This window comes from Diprion similis, chromosome 3 (genome assembly GCF_021155765.1).
Source record: "Diprion similis isolate iyDipSimi1 chromosome 3, iyDipSimi1.1, whole genome shotgun sequence".
Taxonomy (NCBI): Eukaryota; Metazoa; Arthropoda; class Insecta; order Hymenoptera; family Diprionidae; genus Diprion; species Diprion similis.
Window position 1 is genome coordinate 264,768 of NC_060107.1, and position 22,733 is coordinate 287,500.

At 38.2% G+C, this 22,733-nt stretch overlaps 4 protein-coding genes across 8 annotated transcripts in view; 2 read left to right on the forward strand and 2 right to left on the reverse strand.

The window, feature by feature from the left end:
* Positions 1-2,871: 2,871 nt before the first annotated feature.
* Positions 2,872-5,082, reverse strand: LOC124404318 (putative RNA polymerase II subunit B1 CTD phosphatase RPAP2). Its single transcript, XM_046878353.1, has 6 exons — positions 4,987-5,082; positions 4,803-4,917; positions 3,724-4,695; positions 3,474-3,640; positions 3,220-3,396; positions 2,872-3,132 (listed from the first exon to the last, which is right to left on the reverse strand). The coding sequence occupies exons 1-6, from the start codon at positions 5,040-5,042 to the stop codon at positions 2,961-2,963; spliced, it is 1,659 nt and encodes a 552-aa protein (XP_046734309.1). The 5' UTR covers positions 5,043-5,082; the 3' UTR covers positions 2,872-2,960.
* A 428-nt stretch (positions 5,083-5,510) lies between these two features.
* On the forward strand, positions 5,511-11,251 carry LOC124404123 (protein GPR107). Of its 2 annotated transcripts, none has more exons than XM_046878010.1 (10): positions 5,511-5,729; positions 5,859-5,969; positions 6,472-6,611; positions 6,727-6,872; positions 8,456-8,688; positions 8,868-9,001; positions 9,313-9,580; positions 9,737-10,009; positions 10,205-10,377; positions 10,541-11,251. In XM_046878010.1, the coding sequence occupies exons 1-10, from the start codon at positions 5,640-5,642 to the stop codon at positions 10,689-10,691; spliced, it is 1,719 nt and encodes a 572-aa protein (XP_046733966.1). In that variant the 5' UTR covers positions 5,511-5,639; the 3' UTR covers positions 10,692-11,251. The 2 variants fall into 2 exon arrangements, with proteins under 2 accessions (XP_046733966.1, XP_046733964.1); XM_046878008.1 differs by having other exon boundaries at positions 5,512-5,729; positions 10,529-11,251.
* A 489-nt stretch (positions 11,252-11,740) lies between these two features.
* On the reverse strand, positions 11,741-15,980 carry LOC124404120 (negative elongation factor B). Of its 2 annotated transcripts, none has more exons than XM_046878004.1 (8): positions 15,531-15,980; positions 14,970-15,446; positions 14,686-14,853; positions 14,491-14,616; positions 14,157-14,426; positions 13,764-14,054; positions 13,482-13,682; positions 11,741-13,408 (listed from the first exon to the last, which is right to left on the reverse strand). In XM_046878004.1, the coding sequence occupies exons 1-8, from the start codon at positions 15,651-15,653 to the stop codon at positions 13,256-13,258; spliced, it is 1,809 nt and encodes a 602-aa protein (XP_046733960.1). In that variant the 5' UTR covers positions 15,654-15,980; the 3' UTR covers positions 11,741-13,255. The 2 variants fall into 2 exon arrangements, with proteins under 2 accessions (XP_046733960.1, XP_046733961.1); XM_046878005.1 differs by having other exon boundaries at positions 14,970-15,453; positions 15,531-15,979.
* A 167-nt stretch (positions 15,981-16,147) lies between these two features.
* The window catches only part of LOC124404117 (mediator of RNA polymerase II transcription subunit 12-like), a 9,471-nt gene continuing 2,885 nt past the window's right edge, over positions 16,148-22,733 (forward strand). For 2 of the 3 annotated variants that reach the window (XM_046877996.1, XM_046877997.1), the window contains exons 1-9: positions 16,148-16,729; positions 17,224-17,312; positions 17,500-17,664; positions 17,737-17,853; positions 17,943-18,305; positions 18,400-18,959; positions 19,489-19,634; positions 19,805-21,141; positions 21,600-22,733. The exon at positions 21,600-22,733 is cut by the window's right edge. In XM_046877996.1, the coding sequence (XP_046733952.1) occupies positions 16,702-16,729; positions 17,224-17,312; positions 17,500-17,664; positions 17,737-17,853; positions 17,943-18,305; positions 18,400-18,959; positions 19,489-19,634; positions 19,805-21,141; positions 21,600-22,733 (3,939 nt within the window). In that variant the 5' untranslated portion in view covers positions 16,148-16,701. The remainder of the gene's footprint in view (positions 16,730-17,223; positions 17,313-17,499; positions 17,665-17,736; positions 17,854-17,942; positions 18,306-18,399; positions 18,960-19,488; positions 19,635-19,804; positions 21,142-21,599) is intronic. The other variant, XM_046877998.1, reaches the window with a different exon arrangement.

Consider the following 22,733-nt stretch of genomic DNA (forward strand, 5'->3'; position numbering starts at 1 on the left):
ACCATTACAAGTAGATCAATAACAATTTCAACGCATTAAATTCGGGCAGAAATATGCAGATCAATGTCACAGAAGTAACACAATGAATGAAAAAATAACGCAGCACTTCATTTCCACAGCATGCGAAACTCGTATATATATATAGTCTGTATTAGTATACAGTAGAAGAGTCTGTATTTCCTATAACGTTTCAATCAGTGAATATAAAGACAGTCAGAAGGAAATTGGCTGGCTTAACAAGATCTGTGATACTACACGTAAAAATATCATTATTTCTTTCAGGCATGAGTTGTTGATAAACTCTGTGTATCCTATTCGACGATCGTGAAATAGATCGTTCATCGCACCTTTCACGAAATAGCCCTTTCTTTTACTGCATGAATGTGCAGCAAATCACGAAACTAGAGAGGCTGAGATTCTCGATGTGAAATATAGGAAGCAAAGATTCATAGTTTTCTTGAATCAGAAACTCGAAAAAATTTCAATTTAGCTTAATAAATTGGACCTTCTCCGTGGCACATTATACACACGGTATCCCTACACATAGGGAAGGCATTGGTTATTAGATTTGTCTGCAGTCGCAGAAGTTTAAATTTACTAACTTTTCTAGCAAAGAATTGCGACTTGTTATAGCTTACAGCCACGCGTACGTATGCACCCGCAGTCAACATACATCCTGGTACCCACCTTGTCGGGTGGGTACCAGCACTTGGAGAAAAATTATTGAACGCTGCCGCTAACATATTTCAATTCTGTACTACCCAATTTCCAAGAAAACGAAAGAAGTTAAACTACCGCGAAACTAGGAGTACCTATAACGTACAGAGTCTAATATAATATTGGCCAGCAGTGCGCTGACGCAGCCAATTTTATCTGAAACCTACATAAGCGGCTCTCCTCCACACAAGGGCCGGGGAACGATGGCTGTTTCTCTGACAAAAAAAAACAACAAAAAAAAAACTGAAAACCCACTCGAAATCCGTGAATTTACTTTCATCTTTCCTGCCGAGAATTTAGCGTTGTACATAGTAATAAAAAATTGTTATGAATGGTCTTTGTAGTTTATAATCCGACGTATAGTACACCTGTAAATCGGCTGTACTTGTCTCGAGACAGTGCGATAATTTAGCGTCATTTCGTACGAAGCAAGTTATAGGCAGAAATCGTGAAGAGCCAGCTTAACCCATTTGCTTTTTTCTACACTATAGTGTATAATCCTGATTTTCGTTTTGTTACGATTATCTCAAAATATAGTGCATCATATATGAAATATAAGGGTCAAATTTTCTGACAAATCGATTGCCGCTATTTATCTTGTAGAATTATTGTCACACTGCGAGAAAAACACTAATTTTGAAGAAAAGAAAACTCAATTTCTGAAACATGACCAAAACATCTCAAAATCGTCCAAAAAGTGTTTCGGTACTAAATAAAGGCATTTTGAGTTAATGTTTTCATTCTAGAGTGAACGGGTCAACATTAAAAAAAACAGGAACCAGGCGATAGTCATTATCATTATTTTTAATGCATTTACTCTCTTAATTCTCTTTATTTCTATTATTTTGTTATAACATACTGCTTTTCACTTATATTTATTTCGTAAATCTAAATGCATAGACGGCGGTTAGTTTATTAAAATTTACATTCACCAGACTTTGTTTCCTTATCAGTCAAAGCTGGTGAATTACTCGAAGAGAATCAGTTAATTTTGAGTAACGGTGATACGAAAATAAAAGTGTACGGCATTGAGCATTCCGTGTCCGACGACCAACATTTAAGGATCCCGAGTCTGATGGACAGCCACGGCGTTTGCCCTAGTCTGCAGATAGGAAACCTCTGACGATAAAAAAAAGAGATTAGGCGCGACGGGCTCACGGTGGCTGAGCCATCCTAATCTGTAAAAGTGAACGGCAGGATCCTGCCCGAGTCCGTAATCCAAGCTTTAGATAGTTAACCAGGATTTTTTGGCTAGACACTACCTAAACCATTTCTTGCCAATTAACAGAGCGGTTCCTTTTAAATTCATTTAAATGATCTAATTTTGTTTCACACTCATGTGAAATGTTTGTAATAATTTGTTTAGTTCCAGCTACTGATATCTATACTGAACTCCATAAAGGTGTTCTAGTTCTGTATCATGAACTGCTTTCCTGTAGCGTCAGTGATGTTATCCACTGTCGGTAAATAGTGTAAATATAGATCAATTACCGACATTCCCTCGAAAATCATTTCTAAAAATCATTTTGTATCAGGGAAATCATCAGGGGGGGGCTACTAAATTGGATGTGGAGAATCTAAGATCTGTGGCCTGTCTCAAGCTCTTCTATGTACCGACTGGTGACGACTACGCTTAATAACTGAATAGGAAAAAGTTTTTGCATTAGATGATGTACTCCCTCTAAAAAAACTTCAATAGGGTAAAAAAAATTGGAAACCCGTCCGTATGAGTATAATGAGTAGAATAACTGTTGCTAAATAGCTAGAAATTTTACATTTGAGGATAAGCCCTATGGGTCATAAAGGGTACTATGGGTACGATAGAGGCTTGTAGCCGTTCTTTGGTAAAGTTAAAACATTACCGCTGTAAAAATTTAAAAAAAACTAATAGGATACATAAAATAAATTAATAGGAATGGGTCAATCCAGATGACAGCGTATCATTCCGAGGAATGGTCCTGTATCGAACGAGATTTCATTATCTCCTTCATAGTCATCTTCGTCACCAAACTAACTTCTCCTTGTTCTTACTTTCATTACTTTCACAGCACGTCACTTCCTCTCTTTTTGCATGAGGAGTAGCGAAAATCCGTGAAACACGGGTTACGTATTATGATATACGTCGTGTGAAAATTCAATTTTATTATTTTACCTCGCATGGAAGCTCACGTGGTATCACAAATCAGAATGATACATTGTATACCTCTGAAGATCTTTCAGCGCCAGGAGAAATCAAATTACCGTTATTGTTTTAGAGAATTCTTATCACCAATGAATTGTATGTCTGTTGCCGCTGCTACCAGAGAGTCCAAATAACTAGGCTCCAAATTATAAGACATTAGAATCATAGTTATATACTTTGACGCTCGGTCTGTGCCCAATAGAAACCTCAATCGCGGCTCGGAAATGCTCAACCTGCGATAAAATTAAAAACTAATGAACTGTCATATAAAAAAGTTAATATGTGACACGATAAATAGGATTATTCCATCTGCTACTCACAGTTTTATGAAAACGAGGCCAAGAAGGTTCCATTCCGCAGGCTTAGGGATAACATTGCTAGCAGATAACGAAAAAGTGTTTACAAGAGCTTTCACCGTTTTTCCACATCCGTTCGTGCTGATACATCCATCAACGGCAAACTCGCCTCCAGCCAAGGTTCGCACCATTTCTGGTAACCTAAAATATTATACAAGCGATAATATCGGTTTTTAGTTTAGAATATCTAGTCTCAACCATAGCAGAACCATCATTACACTTTATCAAGTTTCTCCAAAATTATACGTCGTCTAAGTGTTTTAGGCTCACGCTCTCCAAGCATTGGCAAGAATGTACTGGGATCACCTTCCTCTTGAGAACTTGCATCACCCGATGGTGGTTTTGTCGCATTTATCACAGTTTGGCCTTGGTAAAATGCTCGTACCTACGAGAAATAGACTACTAGTAGGTTCCTAATGGTAGATAATTTGTTGCGGACAGATGACCCTAGATCCAACCCCGTTATACCTTGACCTCTAATTGGGCGCTTGCTTCCTTCAGCACACTGTAATCTGGTAGTGGTTTTAGATCGCGTTTACTATCTTCGTCGTCAGTGTCTTCATCCACTTGGCACGAATTAATCTTGTGGCATAGTTGAACATACTTCTTTTGGAAATTACTGTCCCCCGTATACTTCGTAATTTCATTTATTTTTCGCTGCTTCAATCCGACATCTCCCGACAAAAGAGCCAAGGAATCCAAAGTAAGCCACTCTTGTAAATAATGTTTGATACGTTCAACAAACCAGCTTGAATCCAACTTATGTTTCCGTGAATCTTGTCTGCCGTGTACTTTATGCGTCTTGCCTTCTTTTGCATTTACTTTAGAAATATTATTTATACTTGATCGCACATCTTGTTGAACCGCCGAAGTACCAGATTTATCACTTTGGCGTGCCACTGATTCTGTTGGATTTTGAAGGATGGCTATTCCCTCGGCACTTGCATCCTCTTCAACGATTTCGGTGTCTAATATATTTATAGAATTAGCAGCCACATTATTTATAGTATTTGCAACCACATTATCACTCTCTGTTGATGGCAATTTTTCAGACACGATACTATCATCAGTTTGAAGTATTTCGCATGAATCAACAGAGATGTTTTCTCTTCCCAGGTCAACTTCGTCGCCAGGAGTACTTTTTTTAATTAATCCAGTAGGAGGGAGTAGCTGGAAGCAGGGCGTTTCTTTCGGATTCCTCAGCCACAGTGGGCTGGTGAGCATTTGTTCAAGAATGTAATTTGTTGCTCCATAACACCTATTACTACAGAAATTTTTTCTGCGGCTTACATCGTAGACTTTATTACTGCGAGTCGATATGTGATATTTTTGATTTATATTCAATATCAATGGATTGTCGCACAGAGCATAACCACATCGTCTCAGTATGGCTCTTTCTTCCACTACATCGTCCATGTGACATCTGTTGATATGCTCCAACTGTAGAATAAAATATTTCATAGTTTAAACGGCGCATGCAATATAAATTATCAATGTACATGGTATTTCAGTAATATTGTTAAATCTTGAACAGCCATTCATCTTACATTTTCCAAAAGCCAAGTTTGGTCGACTGCATTATCTATCAGCCGTTCTACAATTGCTAAGGCTCTAGCATCGCACTGCCGTTTCTTAGTCAGAGCCAACTGCAGTTGTTCCTTGCTGGAAATCAAACGAAACTTGAATGTTTTACCAGCTACCCAGTGAGCTAACAAAATATCAATTTGCTACCTCATTTTCTTTTTTGTTGCGCTCCCATCGTTTCGTTTTCTCGACGTTGATGTCATAGTCGTGTTTCAATACTTCAATGATTTATACCTCTGATATCTGAAAAAAATGACGAATTGGCGTGAAAAAAACTAATATTTAGGTTATGTTAGGTGAGGTTAGGGTTGGTTTTGCCGTTGACAAGGTTTTACATGCAGGTATAGTTGGATAATATTCCATCTGCAGCCTGACAATTGATTCAGGAAAATTTTCGATACATTATTGACAGGTACTACATGTGGGTGCTAGGGAGGAATATCGAGGAAATTTGAATCTCCTGTCAAACTGACAGATTGTGTCTTACGTACGAGATTACTGAGCTTACTAAGCATTACACCATACGTTGCAGTATGGAGTCAACAGGAGTCAATCAACAAAAAATAATAGCAATGAATAGAAAGGAAGACTAACCAACGAATCGAACACACTGACGCCACTCGTGTCGAGCGAGTATAACTAGAACTTCTTTCCGCTTCAGCAATACCATTTTTCCTGCCAATCCAGCTTCTGCTGCTTCTGCTCGCCGTGCGAACTTGCGGGACAAGGTATTTCGTGTGTCAAGTGGCAATGTTCCCCGATAGTTGAAGTAGTAATATTGTACTATAAAAATTTGAGAAATGCATTCGGAATCCGTGAGTGTTTCTTGCATAATTGTGCTCACCTTAGCTTCGCTGACTCGGGCGAGGATTCACAAGCTTGAGATAAGGGTGCGTTGATAAATCGTATTTTTTTTTATTCCACAATCTATACGAGTACTAGAGACACGCGCGTTGTGTTGTACGTACAGTCATCGGTGAAAAATTCCGAAGGAAAATAATCCATTTCCTTTATTGCAGAACGACGTCAGACCCTACATCGCTCTCAGCACATTTGGATTTTACGAAGGAGGCACTTTGCGCGTAAATTTGACTAATTTTAAGGTAGAACCGGGCGCCGAGGATGCAGTGGTAGGTTTGACGTTTACCCCTCGATTTACCTTGCATACGTATACCTGGTTTACATATACATACACCCAGCAAGATTCATTCTATCACCGACGCTTCACGTATGCCATATAACTGCGTGGTGAGATCAGCTCTTGTCCACATTCGATGGAAAATTAGTATTAGTTTATATTTTGACAACTACCAGTATTTCGTCCATTCGTCCCAACTTTTATCGGACATATTCCAACGGGTTGCAATATCACACAGATGTGCACACAGGAAACTTATCATTTACCCCCTACACTGATAAAGTTTTTATATATTGTGAATTTGGTATCCAATGTGAGAAACGTTTGATTATTCCAAGGTTGTGCGTTTTGCACTCAGAACAATGCGATCGAATAAGCATATTTGCTTGTAACATTATGAAGAGGGGTATTGTAATATAAATTTGATTGAATACACATTTATTATAGGATAATGCTAAATGCAGTTACTATTGATAGCAATATAACTTTTCTAGTTTGGATTCAGCTTGGAACGAACTCTCAGCGATGTTAGTAATCCGTACACAGAGAATCAACAAGAAAAATGTCCATTGCAAGATGAAACAGTCCAGTTGAATGAGGCCATTTATTTGAAAATGGATTTGAGGCAGTTAATGTAGGTATAATTACCGGGGAATGAAAAACATACACTGCATTCCAAGTATCGTTAAAACAGTACTAATATGGGAAATTTAGAATTTTAATTTTTACTTCATAAAAAATATTTACAGAATGAACGTAACCTGCAAAAAAGAATTGAATTTAATATCCATTCACCCGAGTGCAGATAAGGTACAAGATAGATTGAAGAGGAATGCAGAAGATTTACAGGATACAACCTCTTTTCGAAGAACAAACCGTGCGGTGTCAGATTTGGGTAAGTGTTACTTCTACTGTTTATGTAATGGGGTTCGCGTTGGTAGATGTGGAAGTTTTTACTTTACTCTACAAGGTCTGTGATATTGGATTAGAGTAACAACTAACATCTTGTATCATTGTAAGCATTTTCAGTATTGGCAAAATATGATTGAAAAAAAGAAAGAACTTCTGAGCATTACATTGAACCTTGAAAACAATGTTTTTTCTACTACCGTACTATTGGAGAGATGGTAGGGATGATTTATTCTTCAAGGATTTGTAGCTAACATTAAATTAAATACAAGTATGGTAGCAGCTGGGTGAACCCACAGGTAAAAAAGTCATACCTGATACAAAACTGATACATTCAACCACATATGCTATGAACTGATACATCTATTGATTGGATTAGTTCAGAAAAAATAAATTAATGATCGCAAGGTGGGCTCTAAGTTTGTGTTTACTTCTAGACATGTTGTAAAATCGAAACAAAAATACACAGTGAAAACGATGATACATAGCGTATGTGATATTTATTTTTCATGGATAAGATTCGAGATATTTAGCTCTATAAATACCTACCGTTTACATTACGAATGATTTGTAAGGAATTTCATAATGGACAGAGAAAATAGAATTCAAAATACTAGGAAAGACTTCTTGCACTCTAAATAATGTACAGTCGTGATCTTGGCATTTAAAATTTATATATAGTGAATAACAATAACAATCGAAAAGTTAGTCACACCTTTGATTATAACAAAGAGGAAAGAAAGATAGAAAAAGTAATGAAACGTAAAACGAGTGTTCAATATATCATAAAGTATATTTGAATTTGGTTTAACATTTCTGTTAAAAGAGCGGATATACTTTTTTTGAGCAACTCAGAGTCTTTTCGTATACAACATTGAAAGAAACGTAGTAAACACTCAAGTTGGACCAATGTGTTTTTTGGCAGTGTTCCAGTAAATTGCATTTTACTCTGATACATCCAAGTATTTATTTTACAGTGCACAATTGTATCATCCACACGTGCCAAAAATTTATAGTGTTATGTTTATCAAGACCAGTGAACCCATTTTGTCCAACTTGTTGACCGAACATAGTTTTGTACTTCAAAAGTATTCCATCGAGCTCTTGATATTCCAATTGTTCAAAACTAAGCCCATTCTGGTATATCCCTGAAAATTTATACTGAATTTGACAAACGTAGAGTCTTAATGGTAAGTGGAGGAAACTTTGGACTTATTTATTGTTTTTAACAATTCCTTCATTGATATGAAAAATAGAGTCCATTGGTCATCAGCTCAGTCAAGTTAACAACGGATGATTGTTATAAATTTTAGGGCAAACTGGTCGATTGGTTGATTATTTCAAGTCTCTCAGTTAAGATGCAACAGGAACATTATATTACTCTTCAAAGTTATTTTCAAAGATATACCATTTGGAACTGACAATAAATTAATAATGCCAATAGATCATAAAATGTTTCTAGATTCAAACTATTTTTCACCCATCAATCTAAAAGTACGAAAACTGCAGACAATTTGTTCAGATTCTTTTTGAAACGATTCTAATGTTTATTTATTATTATTACAAAAGGTAAGAGGTCTGAGCAATCCCTCAATCAACAATCAATGAAAAGCGGCTGTCCACGGTCAGAAATACCAATCCATGTTACAAAGGCAACAAGCACTGGATTGAGTAAAGTCAAGTATTACAGTACAAGTTTTTACGTGAATGTGATGAATCAAAGTAATGAAGGCCTCTATAACTTGTATTTCCACAACTGCCGAAACTATGATGATAAAACGAATATGCCTGTGGACTTTACGGTAACTACATCAGAACCTTACACAGGCAGTTTTTCCCACCCAGAATATACATTATTTTCAAATACAGATATCGTTATTCTGCATTTTCTACTTATAAGTGAACTTTGAATTCGCCCACTGAATTGGTGAATTGGGTTTAACCAGATGATCACCTCACAAATATAATTTTATTTTTAAAGTTGCAAATCAAAGAGGATAATCATGGTAATTTCTTGAGTGCTGGTGAGATGCCACTACCTGCACTCTACTTCATGATGGCTCTTCTGTTCTTTTTGTCTGGATGTTTCTGGGTCTTCATTCTCAAGAGAAGCAAGTGCGTGGATAATACAAGTATATTCAGTTTATTCAAGTATTTCAGTCCAGCAAACTGCAAGTATTGAACTTGAGGTATCTCATAAGTAGGATTAGTGATGCTTGATTTGAAAAAAGTGAATTTTCCTCGCAGAACTCTGTTAACTATGTGGTAGTATGTAAAGTGTTAAGTATAGTATAGTATCACTGCTTCGAGTACTTTTTTTGGTGTCAATTTCTCATTACTTCCATTTCTGTTACAGCGGCATCAATGAAACCAAATCCACTTTGACAGTTTTATTGCAGAAATAACCCATAATAACGTATTTTCAGACACCCGGTGTTCAAAATTCACTACCTGATGGCAGTCCTGGTATACCTGAAATCTCTTTCTCTGCTTTTCCACGGCATAAATTTTCACTTCATTCAAACAAAAGGAGAACATGTTGCAGCTTGGGCTATTCTTTACTATATTACGCATTTACTGAAAGGAGCTGTTCTCTTCATCACCATCGTATTAGTCGGTACTGGATGGGATTTTATAAAACATATACTCTCGGACAAGGATAAAAAATTGTTCATGATTGTCATACCACTCCAGGTATACTATACAACCTTTGTCAATGTATAATTAACTATGAGCTGAGCAGATTTGACATTAAATGTATTTTTAAAAATTTGAAAATTTTATTTTCTCAGTTGTCAATTATAGTGTGGAAAATCTTGTAGTAAGTTGCGTATTCCTTTTTTTGCCCAGGTTTTGGCGAATGTTGCCGAAATTATAATCGAGGAAAGTGAAGAAGGAGACATTGAACATCAGACATGGCGCGACGTATTTATTCTCGTTGATCTTCTCTGCTGTGGAGCAATTTTGTTCCCAGTCGTATGGAGCATAAGACACCTTCAAGAGGCTGCCCACACTGATGGCAAAGCAGCCATAAATTTGCGGAAGCTCAAATTATTCCGACATTTTTATATTATGATCGTTTGCTACATATATTTCACCAGAATTATCGTCTACTTATTGAGGGTGTGTACATGCACGCTTTACAGTGCACGAATCAATTACATTCACATGTCCGAACTGTAGAGAATGGATATTGTTCTGCAACAAATTATCTGATTAGAATGAACCATATTCTTTAGGGTCCAGACTTATGGACTTTTATTTTGTGATCTACAAAAACGGTAACTTGACTGATTCTTTCATTCATGGTTTCCACAGATCACGGTTCCATTCCAATACGAATGGCTTGATGAGATGTTTAGAGAAATGGCAACATATGTATTTTTTGTGCTCACTGGATACAAGTTTCGTCCTGCTTCAGCAAATCCATATTTCACCATTGCCAATGAGGATTTGCTTGGTGACGATAATGATGACGAAATGGATGTGGTGTAAGTCAATCTTCATGATCATATTTTGCTTTGTTTTTTTCTTTCCATTGATTACTTTCTATTCATAGCGGTATGAATCAGGTGCATGCCTTATTTTCTTTTTTCTTTCAAGTTTTTCATTTTCGGTCTTTTTTTAACATGACAAATACAGTCTATTCTCTAGCATTTCTGGGAGAAGCGGTGCCACCGAGGGTCTCAATAAGATCAACAAAGTGACGACATTAGCAAAGTCGACACCCTGCAATGTTGTTGGGACTCAAGAAGAGATGGACAATCTGCTCAGCAAGAGAGAGTCTTCACACGAATACGACTGAAGAAGCTGAAAGACAGATGAATTATTTAGGAATATATGTGTGATAACAGGCCTAGAGTGCTTATGTTTTTTAGGGTGGGCAGCAATGAGATTATGCTGGGTCTTGAGTTATACCTATGAAATTACAAATCTATTCTCAGTCGATAGATATTTACACGTGGAAAATTGCGTTCCATTGCTTGCTCCAATTTTGAGATCAAGAAATGCTTCTTAGACAAGACTTTCACTTAGCGAATGTTTGCAAGAGAGAGCAGTATAAAGTGTTTCCTGCAAGTGATTTTTTCGTTACTAGAGTAGCAGTGATATTTTACTCGTGTATGTAACATAATATCATCACTGAGGTACAATTTGTTCTTTAATATACTGCAATAAACATTCATGACAAATTTAAATCGCATAATTGTTGCAGATATCAATGGATTATCTCAACTCATCGCATATGATAAATTTTCGCACAGATTATTTAATACTCAGTACAAAAGATATTGCGTCATTTGATCACAGAGCCATGTAATTCGATTACACGTTTCATATCACATTTCAACTGATTGAAAAACTTTTCAAAATTATTGAGTTATTATTATACAAAAGATATCAGTAGATACATAAAAGCAATTTATTTCGGACTCAACTGCAAATTTTTTTTCACCCAAAAGTCACGATGAAAGCGTTATATTATTCCCTCTTTACTTTTTCCCCTCATCTGTCGAAAAAAAGTAGCACTTTTCAAAAAATATCATATTTCCCGCATTTACGGGAAAAATGATGTTATATTTCCGGCATTTTTCTAATTTTTTCTCCTCTTCATTTTGAACTACATCTCACACATAAAAGGAAAACACTTTTAACTCAATAATGTGACCAGAGTTGAGTCGGGAATAAAGTCCTATAAGTCCTGTTTGTAGCACAGGAATAAAAGTCGATTATTCCGTCTGGTATTAATCTTTGACTTTATTCCCTTGTAACATAATGTACTATTCTTACCTATAACCTACTTACATTGGAAGAATTATTTACAGTAGCTGTTAATGACTTTCTATCTTTGGCCAAGCACGCACGTGTTCCGTCGCATAGACGATAGAGTTTTGGTTATTATTTACTACGAGTTGCATGGCAGTGTCTGTTAATAGTGGAAACTGCATAAAATTAGTTTTACAATTTTTCCTTACTACTTATCTAGGATCTGAAACTTTGCCAAACGGCGAATTCGTTGTAGTGAATATAAGCATATCTAGACATGTTTTAGGCATTTAGAGAGACATACATTTCCATTTTCCCTTTGATGTTTTATTTACAAGTAATCTGCCGTCAGCAGAAAATATTTGCATCCTAATTATGATTATACGTACATGACAACTGATACGTAGAGGCTAAACACTCTTAATTTGGTTGCGATATAAGTAATGCTTTTAATGTACTGTATAGCAGCCGCGATTTAGCAAAGTTTGAAATGTTAATAGTAATCAAACAAGCATCTCATGATTTTCAAAGCAATGACGTGTGAACAATAATCACTTTAATACAGTCAGGGGATGCAAAAACCCCAGGAACCATAATTGGAATAAGAAATATGTACAATAATTTTATTCGGTTTAGTCGCAGGCTTGGTCGCAAAAAGTAACATTATATCGAAAATAAGTTTGCACCAGATAAAATTGGGTTTGCTGCTTATAATTTTAGCATATCAAGAGTTGAGCTCGGTGTTTTCAGAACGATATTGATAATTGCGGATTATCCAAGAACCATTGTGACAGCTATGATTTAACCGAATAGACAATTGATATAGATTGAAATGAGCTTGTAACCTTTATTTTTTTATTCCATAGTAATGATGTTGAAATATAAGACATGGGGTAGCCGAATTTTTGAATGAACCAAATATTTTTGTGAATATTCAACTTTTTCCTCTTATGTTATATTCATCGAATATAAGTGTAAGGTGCGAAATGTAGGTGATAACTATTCTCATCACAACTTGATGCATATAATGAAAATTGTGAAATAAAATTGTTTTCTAATTATTTGCTGACCCACGTTATTTTTTACATATGATGATACATTTGTTATCACATTCAATTTTCAGTTGGAGAAAAGGGGAATTCCGTGTTGGAAGACAAGGGCTGATACCCGAAACTGTTTCATTTTCGCATTAAATTGTACAGATACACTAGGTGACGTTACCACATTGGGAGTCACACAGTACCATTAAAAAAATACCATCTACGATGTACTTGTACATGCGACAAGTGTTGTTTCCGCAATAGTGACATCCTTAAAGGACATCATTGGAAGTAAAAAATGCTTACCTTACATTGAAAATCACTTTAAATCTGGAGGCAGTTTTTCATTGGTGGCGACATAGTCTATTTAATTCGTCAATTTTCTCAATTCAACGACTATTATAAAGATTTTCAAAAACTTACCTTCAATTCATAACTGTTTGAGTTCTCCTTGATACACTCTATTCTGATATTGAATTACGATACATTCTAATTTATGTATAATAATAAGGTTCTAGTTACACACACACATACCCTGGAAAATCGTATTGCTGACGTAAAATAGTTAACGAGGCCCAGGTGTAGGGACAACATCTAGCGGTGAATCAGGGCATTCAAGTGTATCCATAGAAGTTGACGATATCAAAAGATCTTCAGTTGATTGGTTGCCAATTTTTTCTCTGAGAGATTGATATAGACTATGCACGGCTTCATTGTGCTGCAAATTATAATAGTTTTATAGATAACTGACATCGATATTTGTGATAACACTCCAGTAACCTGAGACCTACCTGACTATTGGGCTGCAGGGCTTTCATCAGGGAATGTAATCGCGTCGGAGGAAGTTTTGGATGAATGTACCATAAAAGCTTCAAGAGGTGTCGCGTAACATTATCCCTGGCTAATCCTGCCAGGAAGAATTCGTCGAATATGACGGTGCAAAATGATTCACCGGAAAACTCATCAGCCATATTTAAGATCAGCAGAGATACCTTTGCCAGCAGCAGATTGATTATTTCGTTATAACAGTCAGGTGTATCACATTCTCGTCACTTCTCATCTCCTCAACTCACCAGCGTGTGTAAAAATGGATCCTCAAAAGCACGATGCGCCTGGCAATTTGGTAGCGTTGCCAAAACCCTCATTAAGCCTCTCGCATCACCCCGAGCTCTCCCCCCACTTCCACTTCCACCTCCGCCAACATGTAACGCGTGATACATGGATAAAACAGCTGCAACTCCAGAAAGTTGAGCGTAAGCTTGACACGCGTCTGGAGGTGGTCCGGAGTGCTCAATAATGGCGATAGCACTTTCCCTTTCGTCTGGTGGGAGCTTACCATTCAATTGTCTTATCTGATCATCTACCTATTTTGGAAGGGGTTAATTCATTAAGACAGTTCGAAAATTGTCAGGTTTCAGATGCGAAATCAGTCTCAAGGAAAGTAGTATGATAAGTATCAGGCTAACCATGAGAGACATAAGCGCTGGCAGAAACTTGGTCACAACTTGACTGTCAAGTTTCGGCTCCTTAAAATCTTGGGAATCAATCATTTGCCAGGCTGACAAGCCCAGGGCAAGCATTCTCAGAAGTAGAACAAGGACAGCGTTATCCCGTGGTAGAGCTTCCCCATTGATTAGATGAAGAGCTATTTTTATTGCGCTACTAGCTAAAAAATTCACAGCGTATGGGTCACAGAGTGTCATACTGAGATCCCCAAGCACTTGCTCCTGGCCTCTCTGCACCAAAAATAATTCATTTTTATTGATCGTTGCTTGTAATTATAGTTTCTCACAATCGTACCTTGATACTATCAAGAAATCCTTGTAGTTCTCGAGACCTTTTCACATCCACGTTTTTCTCTCTGATGCAAGCATCCAAGCACCAAGTGAACTTATGGCATGGATCTACAGATATGATATCTTGAACCTAGAAGCCAATGATCAGTCATTCATCAATCTGAAGAGAAACTGCTACAATGATGTTTTTGAGTCAAACCTCTAGATCATGCAGCGCCATCAACAGCTCAGCTCGAAGAGTACAGTAGTGGATATTCTTAGTTCGTAAAAAAAGAGTCCTCAGAAACTGGAGTACCATGTCGTAAAGTTTCACGCTGTGACCTATCATGTGTGCCAGCTTCTGTACCACTTCTCCTTGTCTCCTTACCTTTGAATTAGACCACGATTTGTTCAAGTCAACTTGGGGAATGTCAGTAAGCAGGTTCGACCTGAATAGGTATTAATAAACCATATTGGTCTGGATTAAAGACAATCGGAACTAACCTTAGGTGATGGTGAAAAAAATAAGGCATTCAGGTTTCGATGATCGAACAAAACTTGTTCTTTCTCAATGATGTAGCGACTAAAGAGAGGTGAAACTTCGTCTCCGAAAAGACTCTGGTTATCCTTCCAGATCTGTCGTTTCACCTCCGTGTCAGCGTCATTGTAAAGTTCCTTTTCCCTGACCAGTACACGCAGGTATTTATCATCGATGTGAGGGGTATTTCTTAAAATACACATAACAACTGGCCTGAGCGCAGCGACTCTAACGGCGGGAAAGCTTTTGGCCAAAAGATCTTTCAGTCTGCGGTCGCTTCCCCCTTTTTCCCCTCGCTCAGCCCCAATCTCAGCTATCCGCTTCACAAGTTTTTCTCTAAGCTCCTCTAATACCGAGGCGTGAAAGTCTAGCCTCCTGACGCCGTGGAGGTCCAATAGCGGTAACATCGGACGTAGCGAAGGTAGTAGAATACCATTTTCTAGCTGGAATCTTTGGATTAGTAAGTATACTCATGCCTAGATTGTAATCGAGTGATTGAACAAACAACAATAGCGTTGAATATTTACCTGGAACTCTTCGATGGCTTTCAAGGGGTCGGTGCAGCTGGTCAGAGCATCTCTGAGAAACACTTGGCCTGGAACTCCAAGATCCTCTAATCCCGTACCCTCTGTACTTTTGGTGCCACTCATTTTCAAAGTCCACAAATATACGGTGTTTCCATCAAGGGGCAGCGATTCTGTATTCAAGCTGATTTAACCTAACCTATCGTAACCTAAATACAGAGCTGTTGAAAGCTAAGCGTTGAACCACGTTTGACGGTTGAACTTGGCGGCTGGCAGGGCAACAACAATTGTTTACAACCGTAAAATTATAAATGACAAGTCGGTCTTCTTTGCAAGATTGTTGTGCCGTCTCCCTATTGAATAAAATTCGCATCAACACCGAAATTAAAAATCGGTATTATCCTGTATTATTACAAAAGTATCCCAGTTTTATATACATAATATGTTACAGCAGCGAAAGGCATCTAGCATTCACCAACAAATAATCAACTCTGTGGACATTGAAATTGTTATCTCTGATCCGCTGCACTATAGTCTAGTCAGTCGTCGACGGTTAGCTATACCTAACTTATAGGTATGTGTACAAAGATATTATACTGTACCTTTACAACTGTCGGTCAAATTCAAACTTGTGACGTGAGATTAAAGCCGCAAGACTTTTCACGATTGTTCGTAGCGTTGATGCAAATCGTATGAAAAATCATATGCTAAGAAAACGATTGAGCTCGATTGCCCGCCCATTTGCAGTAAATTCTAACGGCGTATTTTGATTTTTCTCCTCTCTTTGATTCCCCTAGTATGTGATTTGGTAGTAATGCAACGTGATGGCCGCAAGTGTCGCGCGCGTCAGGTTGCAACAACGGGGTACTAAGCGAAAATAAATTCGTTTTTTTTTCTAACTTTAAACAGGTTGAACAAGTACGATACAACAATGTCACGTTGAATTGATATACGTCGAAACGCGAGTTACTCAATTAGCATGTTCGCGGTCCCCGATGTCTTTTCATTGTAAAATTTATACCAATTCAAAAGTGCATTGGACGCAAACACCGATCGGTCGAGCGATCGCTCTTTCTGCTGCTTCTGCTGCTGCTGCTGCTGCTGCTGGCTGCTGTTGTGGGGTGGAATTCCGTTTACTGGGGTGGTGGCACCCGTCTGCCTTCCTCGACAGGTTATGTTTCCGACTTTCATCGGGATTTTAGGTGAGCCCGATATTTCTAAAGCCAACTTCAGCCTACAATCCCCGCGTATTAACCGACAGGATAACCAAAAATTGAAAGCAATTTACCGGAATCAATTTGTGGTATCCAGTCGAGGATAAACACAACACTTGCAGTACAAATAAAAATGACTGAGTGCCAAATGAAATCCGCGCTTTTCTAATGTTGTTCACTTATTTCTTTTCCTTTTTTTTCTACCTTCAAAACGAGAACTAACCTTCCAGTAACCATTTTTGATGATAAGTGAATCATACCCTCATCATTCGTAGTAGTTTGAACAACGTTTACCAAACTTTACCTGGAATCAATGTGTTCTACTTTCTACTTAACGTGCCGCTAGATATATTTCAGTTTTCCAACCATACATGGTGGACGCTGACGTTTTACAATTTTATGAAAACCTCCACAGTCGAATAACCTATCTTGTTATTTGAAAACTTGTTGCAAATTTTTTACTCACTTGTTTCTGTCTTCAGACATTCAATCGTGGTGGGAGGTGCCAAGTATCGCACATTTCTGCTCATTGTTTAGGGCTGCCTTCAATCTGCTGGACTTTGACATCGAGGTATCTAGTTCAATGCAAAAGTCGTGTATCAAATTAGCTAAACCAAATAGAATTTACTAATATCATTGTTACTTGAGGAAGGAGTTAAACTCAATTTCTATCTTCATACTCGTTACTTTCTCTCATTCCGCTCTTTCAAATGATTCATCAATAGAAAATGGAAAAATTTGCTACTTATTTTTTTCAGGATTTGGAAGAAGCCCTTCTCACGGACGGTGGTACAGAAGGCCGGCTGTTGCAAGAACTAATTGTCAGATTACTCGAAGGCTGTCTACCAAATGACACTCGCAATGACATCTCTACTTTCAATTATCAGATGTTTCTACGTAGACTCTTTAGAAAAAAGTGTCAAGTGAGTGTCTAGCTTCCAAAGTAGATTAGAATATACAACTGAACAGAATTTATCAGCAATGTTTGATTCCAGGAATATGGACGAGATAATCCGTTCAATACAGACGTAGATTTTGAGCTTTTGCCACTACGCCAAAAGGTAGAAATACTTCGGGCTCTCTGTGACTTCAGGCTTGACGCCGAAGACGTGGTAAGATTTTTTCCATGTGTAGTTCACAGTTTTTGTACACAACTTCCTTCACTGAAATAAGAAAATCTGCCTTGCTTATTTTCAATTAGGAGCAGTCTCTCGATAACTTGGACTCGGACAGCCTACGAGTCGAACCACTAGGTCATGATCGTAAAAATTCTGCCTATTGGTACTTTTACGGCACTCGATTGTATCGGGAGGACTACATTGTTCAAACGAAGCCTGATATATCGCGTAAACAGAAAGGAAAACTCAAGGATAAAAGGCGAAAAAGACGTGGCAGAAACCGAATCAGTCAGACGGAGGAAACGCAAGAAGAGAAGGAACAAGACAGTTTGGTGTACGAAGGGGTGGAAAACGGGGTTTTGTCCACAGAAAAAGAGACTATCTGGCAAGTTGTCTGTTTCACCCACCAGGACTGGAGCCGTTTGGTGGAAAAATTTAAAAATTCGGTAAATACATTAGCTTGATAAATGATTTGTTGAAGAAATTGCAATTATTCATTAGGGAAATCGACAAACGTAATCAACAATCAATGATTTACAGGAGGACGACTCAGAGCGTAAACTGTACCGTACCTTATCCGAAGACTTCATGCCGGAAATCCCAAGATTATTTGAATTAAAAGAAAAACAGCAGAGACACAGACTTCTTCAGCAAAACAGCACAAGGGTACTCCGTCGACGCGAAACCACAAGTCGAGTGGAAGCAGCCATGGTCAGGGCCAAAGCGAAGGCTAAAATAAAGGGGGTGAAGAAGAGTAACAGCCGAAGTTTGAAAGTTATCGAAGAAATCGATCAAGTATCACCAACACCCACAGCAACGGCAACGCCGGTACCAAAGAAGGGGAGGCAGACAAATAACTCTTTGGCCTCTGCTGTTGGTCAGATTGTCATCCATACGGAGGATGAGTTAGAAAGTTTGACCGGACGGAGAGGCGGCAATCGGTCCGGAGGTGGGATAACTAGTTATCACCCTTCTCGGTATGAGTATGGCGTCGAAGAAGAAGAACGACGTGTTGGCATGCATAAAGTTCTTGAAAGTCTCAAAGATCACCAAGATGCTTGGCCATTTGTTGACCCTGTTGACGAAGAATACGCTCCAAGGTTATTGAAACCCTCTTTATCACTTGAGTAACTTTATGGCTGGTTAAGTATCCATGGTATAAAAATGGTCCACGGATCGACCAAATGAACTTTCCAATGATCCGGACACATCCGCACATGATCTGTTCTTCAGTCTACATGGGACGGAGCCCTAAAGTATTGGACCCTTATCATGATTGATGAACCAAAGCCTCCCATCAGTTTAAACATATAAAAATATTTCCTAATCCAAATTTAGAGAAAGGTAAAACAACTGCCGGTGTGTTAAATCATGGTTTCAAATTCTGAGTTCGGATTCTCACTATGTGGTGCTTCCAAAAAACCAACACAAAGTTAATAACATAAATAAACGAATAAGTCACAGTGTCTGCACTCAAGTTACAGGACATATATCCCAATGTAATGATGAAAAACATCGAATTTCGCAAAGTACATTGGCACTTACTGTAACGGAATCTAGCCATAAGGGGAAACAAGAAAAAGAAAAAAAAATGTTGCATGTGTTAATGTACAATCTTTTGACCCACAGGTACTACAGTGTCGTTCGAAAGCCTATGGATCTCACCACAATGGAAGAAAAGCTCGAAGATGGATCATATAGGAGTATAGGCCAGTTCAAACGTGATTTCCGGTTGATTGTTGACAACTGTCGTCAATACAATGGCTCTGACAATGGTAAATATTCTTCCTCAGTAGATATACTAGCCTCAAGCAGCAAAAAACGCTTATCTTTCTTAACAGGATTATATGTATGTACAGATAGAGTTACAAACTGGCACCAAGTACACGACTGTGTCATTTTTACTAGTACTAAGACCTTATCTATAACTACGCAATTTTCACAGAGTATACGGAGATGGCGATCAACCTGCAAGAAGTATTTGATCATGCGGTCGATCGATACCTTGAATCTGAGCCATCCAGTGACGAGGATCCATCTCTTCAAGTGTCATTATCACCCATTTCGATGTGCCCTGCATCCCCATCTCTGACGACGAAATCAATTTTGCCTCAGAATTCGCGAAAACGAAACCGCAACTCAGTAAAGAAACTCAATTTGAGCAAGTCTAACAAAGCAAAAAAAGATAAATATGTGAGTTTAGAGGAACGGGAATCTGTGGACATGGAAGAAAATGTTGCCTTAAGATCTAAACGGGTGAAAGAAAAAAAGAATGGCAAACGTGCAAAGAAAATTAAAGTAGAAGAAGAGGTTGAGAGTGACTCTGAAAATGAAATGACTTTTTCCCCAGCAAAGAGAGAAAATCAGTCCGACGATGAAATGTGTAAAACGAAAACAAAGCAAAAAAAAACTGTGAACTTTGAACGTGTGTCATCAAAAGTGAAAAAAGCCTCAGCCAAAGAAGAGCAGCTGGACGATTCTAAGAGGAAAAACAAAAAAGAATTGAAAGTGCAGAATGAAGAGATTGAAGACTGCGAACATGATTCTCAGGAAATATTGAAATCTGCAGCCAGGAATAGGAGTAAAAAAAGCTTAAAAAAGGAACTCGGAGACCTGATTAGTAAAACGAAAAAGGAAAAGCCCAAGAAACCTGACGTCAAGAAGAATTCTGTCACATTTAAAGCCAATGGTAAACGGGAAACATTCGAAACGGATGGGAAGATAAAAAAAAATCATAGTAAAAAAGACGGCAGCGAAAAGAAAGTAATTCCGGTAGTCTGTAAAGCAGATGCGATTACCGATACAGAACGACCAAAGGGAAAAGACAAAAAGTTAAAACAATATAGAGAAAAAGACTTAAAAGGGAGCGTATTGAAAAATTCGGCCCAAAAAAAGGACAGTCATAAGCTAGAGAAAAGAGAAGATGACTCAAAGTACAAGAAACTCGTAACTAGTAATAAAGATTTAGAATCTCTTGACAGCCTGAAGGACATAATAAGCGAAAGACAACGCGAGGATAAACTGAAGGCCCAAATCGAAGGGGAAAAGCAAAAGAAATCTACGAAAAAAGATGGTTTACATTCTAGAAAAGTGCCTTCAAACGGTAGTTGCTTACGCGCAGTCAGTAAAATAGATGTGATCCATTTACGATCAAAGGATGGTCCCAAAGAAGAACCGGTGAAAAAATCAAAGCTGGCCCAGGTAAAGCGATCCAGAGGGTTTAAAAAGGAAGACAGCCCCGGAATCCAAGCCTTGAATCAAGCCACGGAGCAGACGTTAAACGTGAGCAAATTAAAATATAAAATTCAATAATGGAATGTCCAATTTACACTGACAATGTAAAGACAGACTGGTTTGCCAAATGGTTCCCAGGAATTTTTTCAGTTTCTTATTTCAAGCCTCAAAATCAAATATAGCCATCCAATGTGTTTTTATACTGAATATACTGGTTTTAGATTCAAATTTAACATTCTGCAAATAGGTCATTCTATTCTATAAAAACATTAAAACCAGTACCAAAACGAGTTTTGTAAACTTTACATCGATTGATGTACTTGTGTGTGTTACTTCATGATTTGCAAAATTTATTTCTCATATTTTTTATGATTGAACCCTCTAATTAGAGATCGTAAAAAAAATTTCGTATGTAGTACTAAATTGGAAGTATGTTTTTTTTCCTATCTTACTGGTTAGAGCGATACTGTAATCCATTTCTCGAATAATTCGTTTTTTCTTTTCAGGACATCAACAAGTGGCTGGACGATGCGCCTCGCTTGTCAGAATTTTCTTCGGGTAGCGACTCACCGGTATTTCATCCAGCAACAAATGAAGCTGTAAAAACAGCAATGAAAACTGAAATGACAAGGAAACGTCCTCATCCTGTGAAACTTGTAGGTTCTCAGGGGCCCATGCGTGCAAAGAAAGTCCAGCGTACGATTGATCGTTTACAACCTGGAAAAAGCAAAGGTAATTTGTTAAAAAAACCGCTTCATTTACCTGCTAACATCAGTAGCGATGTTCTAGCGAATCAAACCACAGCTGACGCCAATAAAGCAAAATGTGATGACACGAATGAACCAAAACTTAGTTTGGGCACAGTTCTCAGGAATGCTGAATCTATTCATTCGATTTGTAAGAGTCTCGTTTCATCTCCCAATCCCAATTTAATTGATGACGATGACGAGGAAAGAATAACAAGACCTACTTCTGCATCGGAAAATCAGGGAGTGATAAATCAGACTGACAAATTGTCTTCTGGTAAAGAGATTGCAGAATCTAAAACCACTCTGAAGACAGAATCATTGGATAATGAAGGTAATACAGCAGTAGAAGAAGTTCAAAAACCGAAATCTGCAACTCCAAATCTCAGCGCGTGGTTCAAGGCATTTGGTGCACCCAAGTCCAAAAAAAAGGAAGATGACACTGATGAAAACGTGACCGGGGATTCCAGCTGCAAGAAGGAAACGGAAAACGAAATACAAGAAGTCAAGACCGTCAGACAAAGGAGAGTCAGTACTGGCGGCAGCAGTATCAGCGAGTCCGTGTCCAGCTTTTCACAAGAGTCTCCGCCGGGCCGATCACCGCAAACACAAACTCCACATGTTCCCAGTGAAACACCTGTCAGAGGTGCAGGCTTTTACCAGGATGCTTTGTCATCGGGTAGCAGTCCGTACAATAGCCCTTATTACGCGACTCCTCCCAGGTACAGCGCCCAGCTCCCCCCTACTCCTTCGCCGCAAAATAATCCATCGTCACCAGTTTATCCTGTCGCAGCCCCCTACGAACAAACGTCGTCTCTGTATCCCCAGACAACTCCTCAGACCTCCCAGCAAGTTTATCCAAAACATTCTCCTCTTCAAGGTTCAACGGAATCT

Coding starts and splice junctions, on each gene's coding strand:
- LOC124404318 (XM_046878353.1), bottom strand. CDS start 5,042: ATGACATCAACGTCGAGAAAACGAAACGATGGGAGCGCAACAAAAAAG. Junction 3,641..3,723: donor GCGCCCAATTAGAGGTCAAG/GTATAACGGGGT, acceptor TATTTCTCGTAG/GTACGAGCATTTTACCAAGG. Junction 3,397..3,473: donor TTGGAGAAACTTGATAAAGT/GTAATGATGGTT, acceptor ATAATATTTTAG/GTTACCAGAAATGGTGCGAA.
- LOC124404123 (XM_046878008.1), top strand. CDS start 5,640: ATGCATTCGGAATCCGTGAGTGTTTCTTGCATAATTGTGCTCACCTTA. Junction 6,873..8,455: donor CCGTGCGGTGTCAGATTTGG/GTAAGTGTTACT, acceptor TTATTACAAAAG/GTAAGAGGTCTGAGCAATCC. Junction 10,378..10,528: donor GATGACGAAATGGATGTGGT/GTAAGTCAATCT, acceptor TGACAAATACAG/TCTATTCTCTAGCATTTCTG.
- LOC124404120 (XM_046878004.1), bottom strand. CDS start 15,653: ATGAGTGGCACCAAAAGTACAGAGGGTACGGGATTAGAGGATCTTGGA. Junction 15,447..15,530: donor AAGCCATCGAAGAGTTCCAG/GTAAATATTCAA, acceptor CAAAGATTCCAG/CTAGAAAATGGTATTCTACT. Junction 14,055..14,156: donor CAGCGCTTATGTCTCTCATG/GTTAGCCTGATA, acceptor CTTCCAAAATAG/GTAGATGATCAGATAAGACA.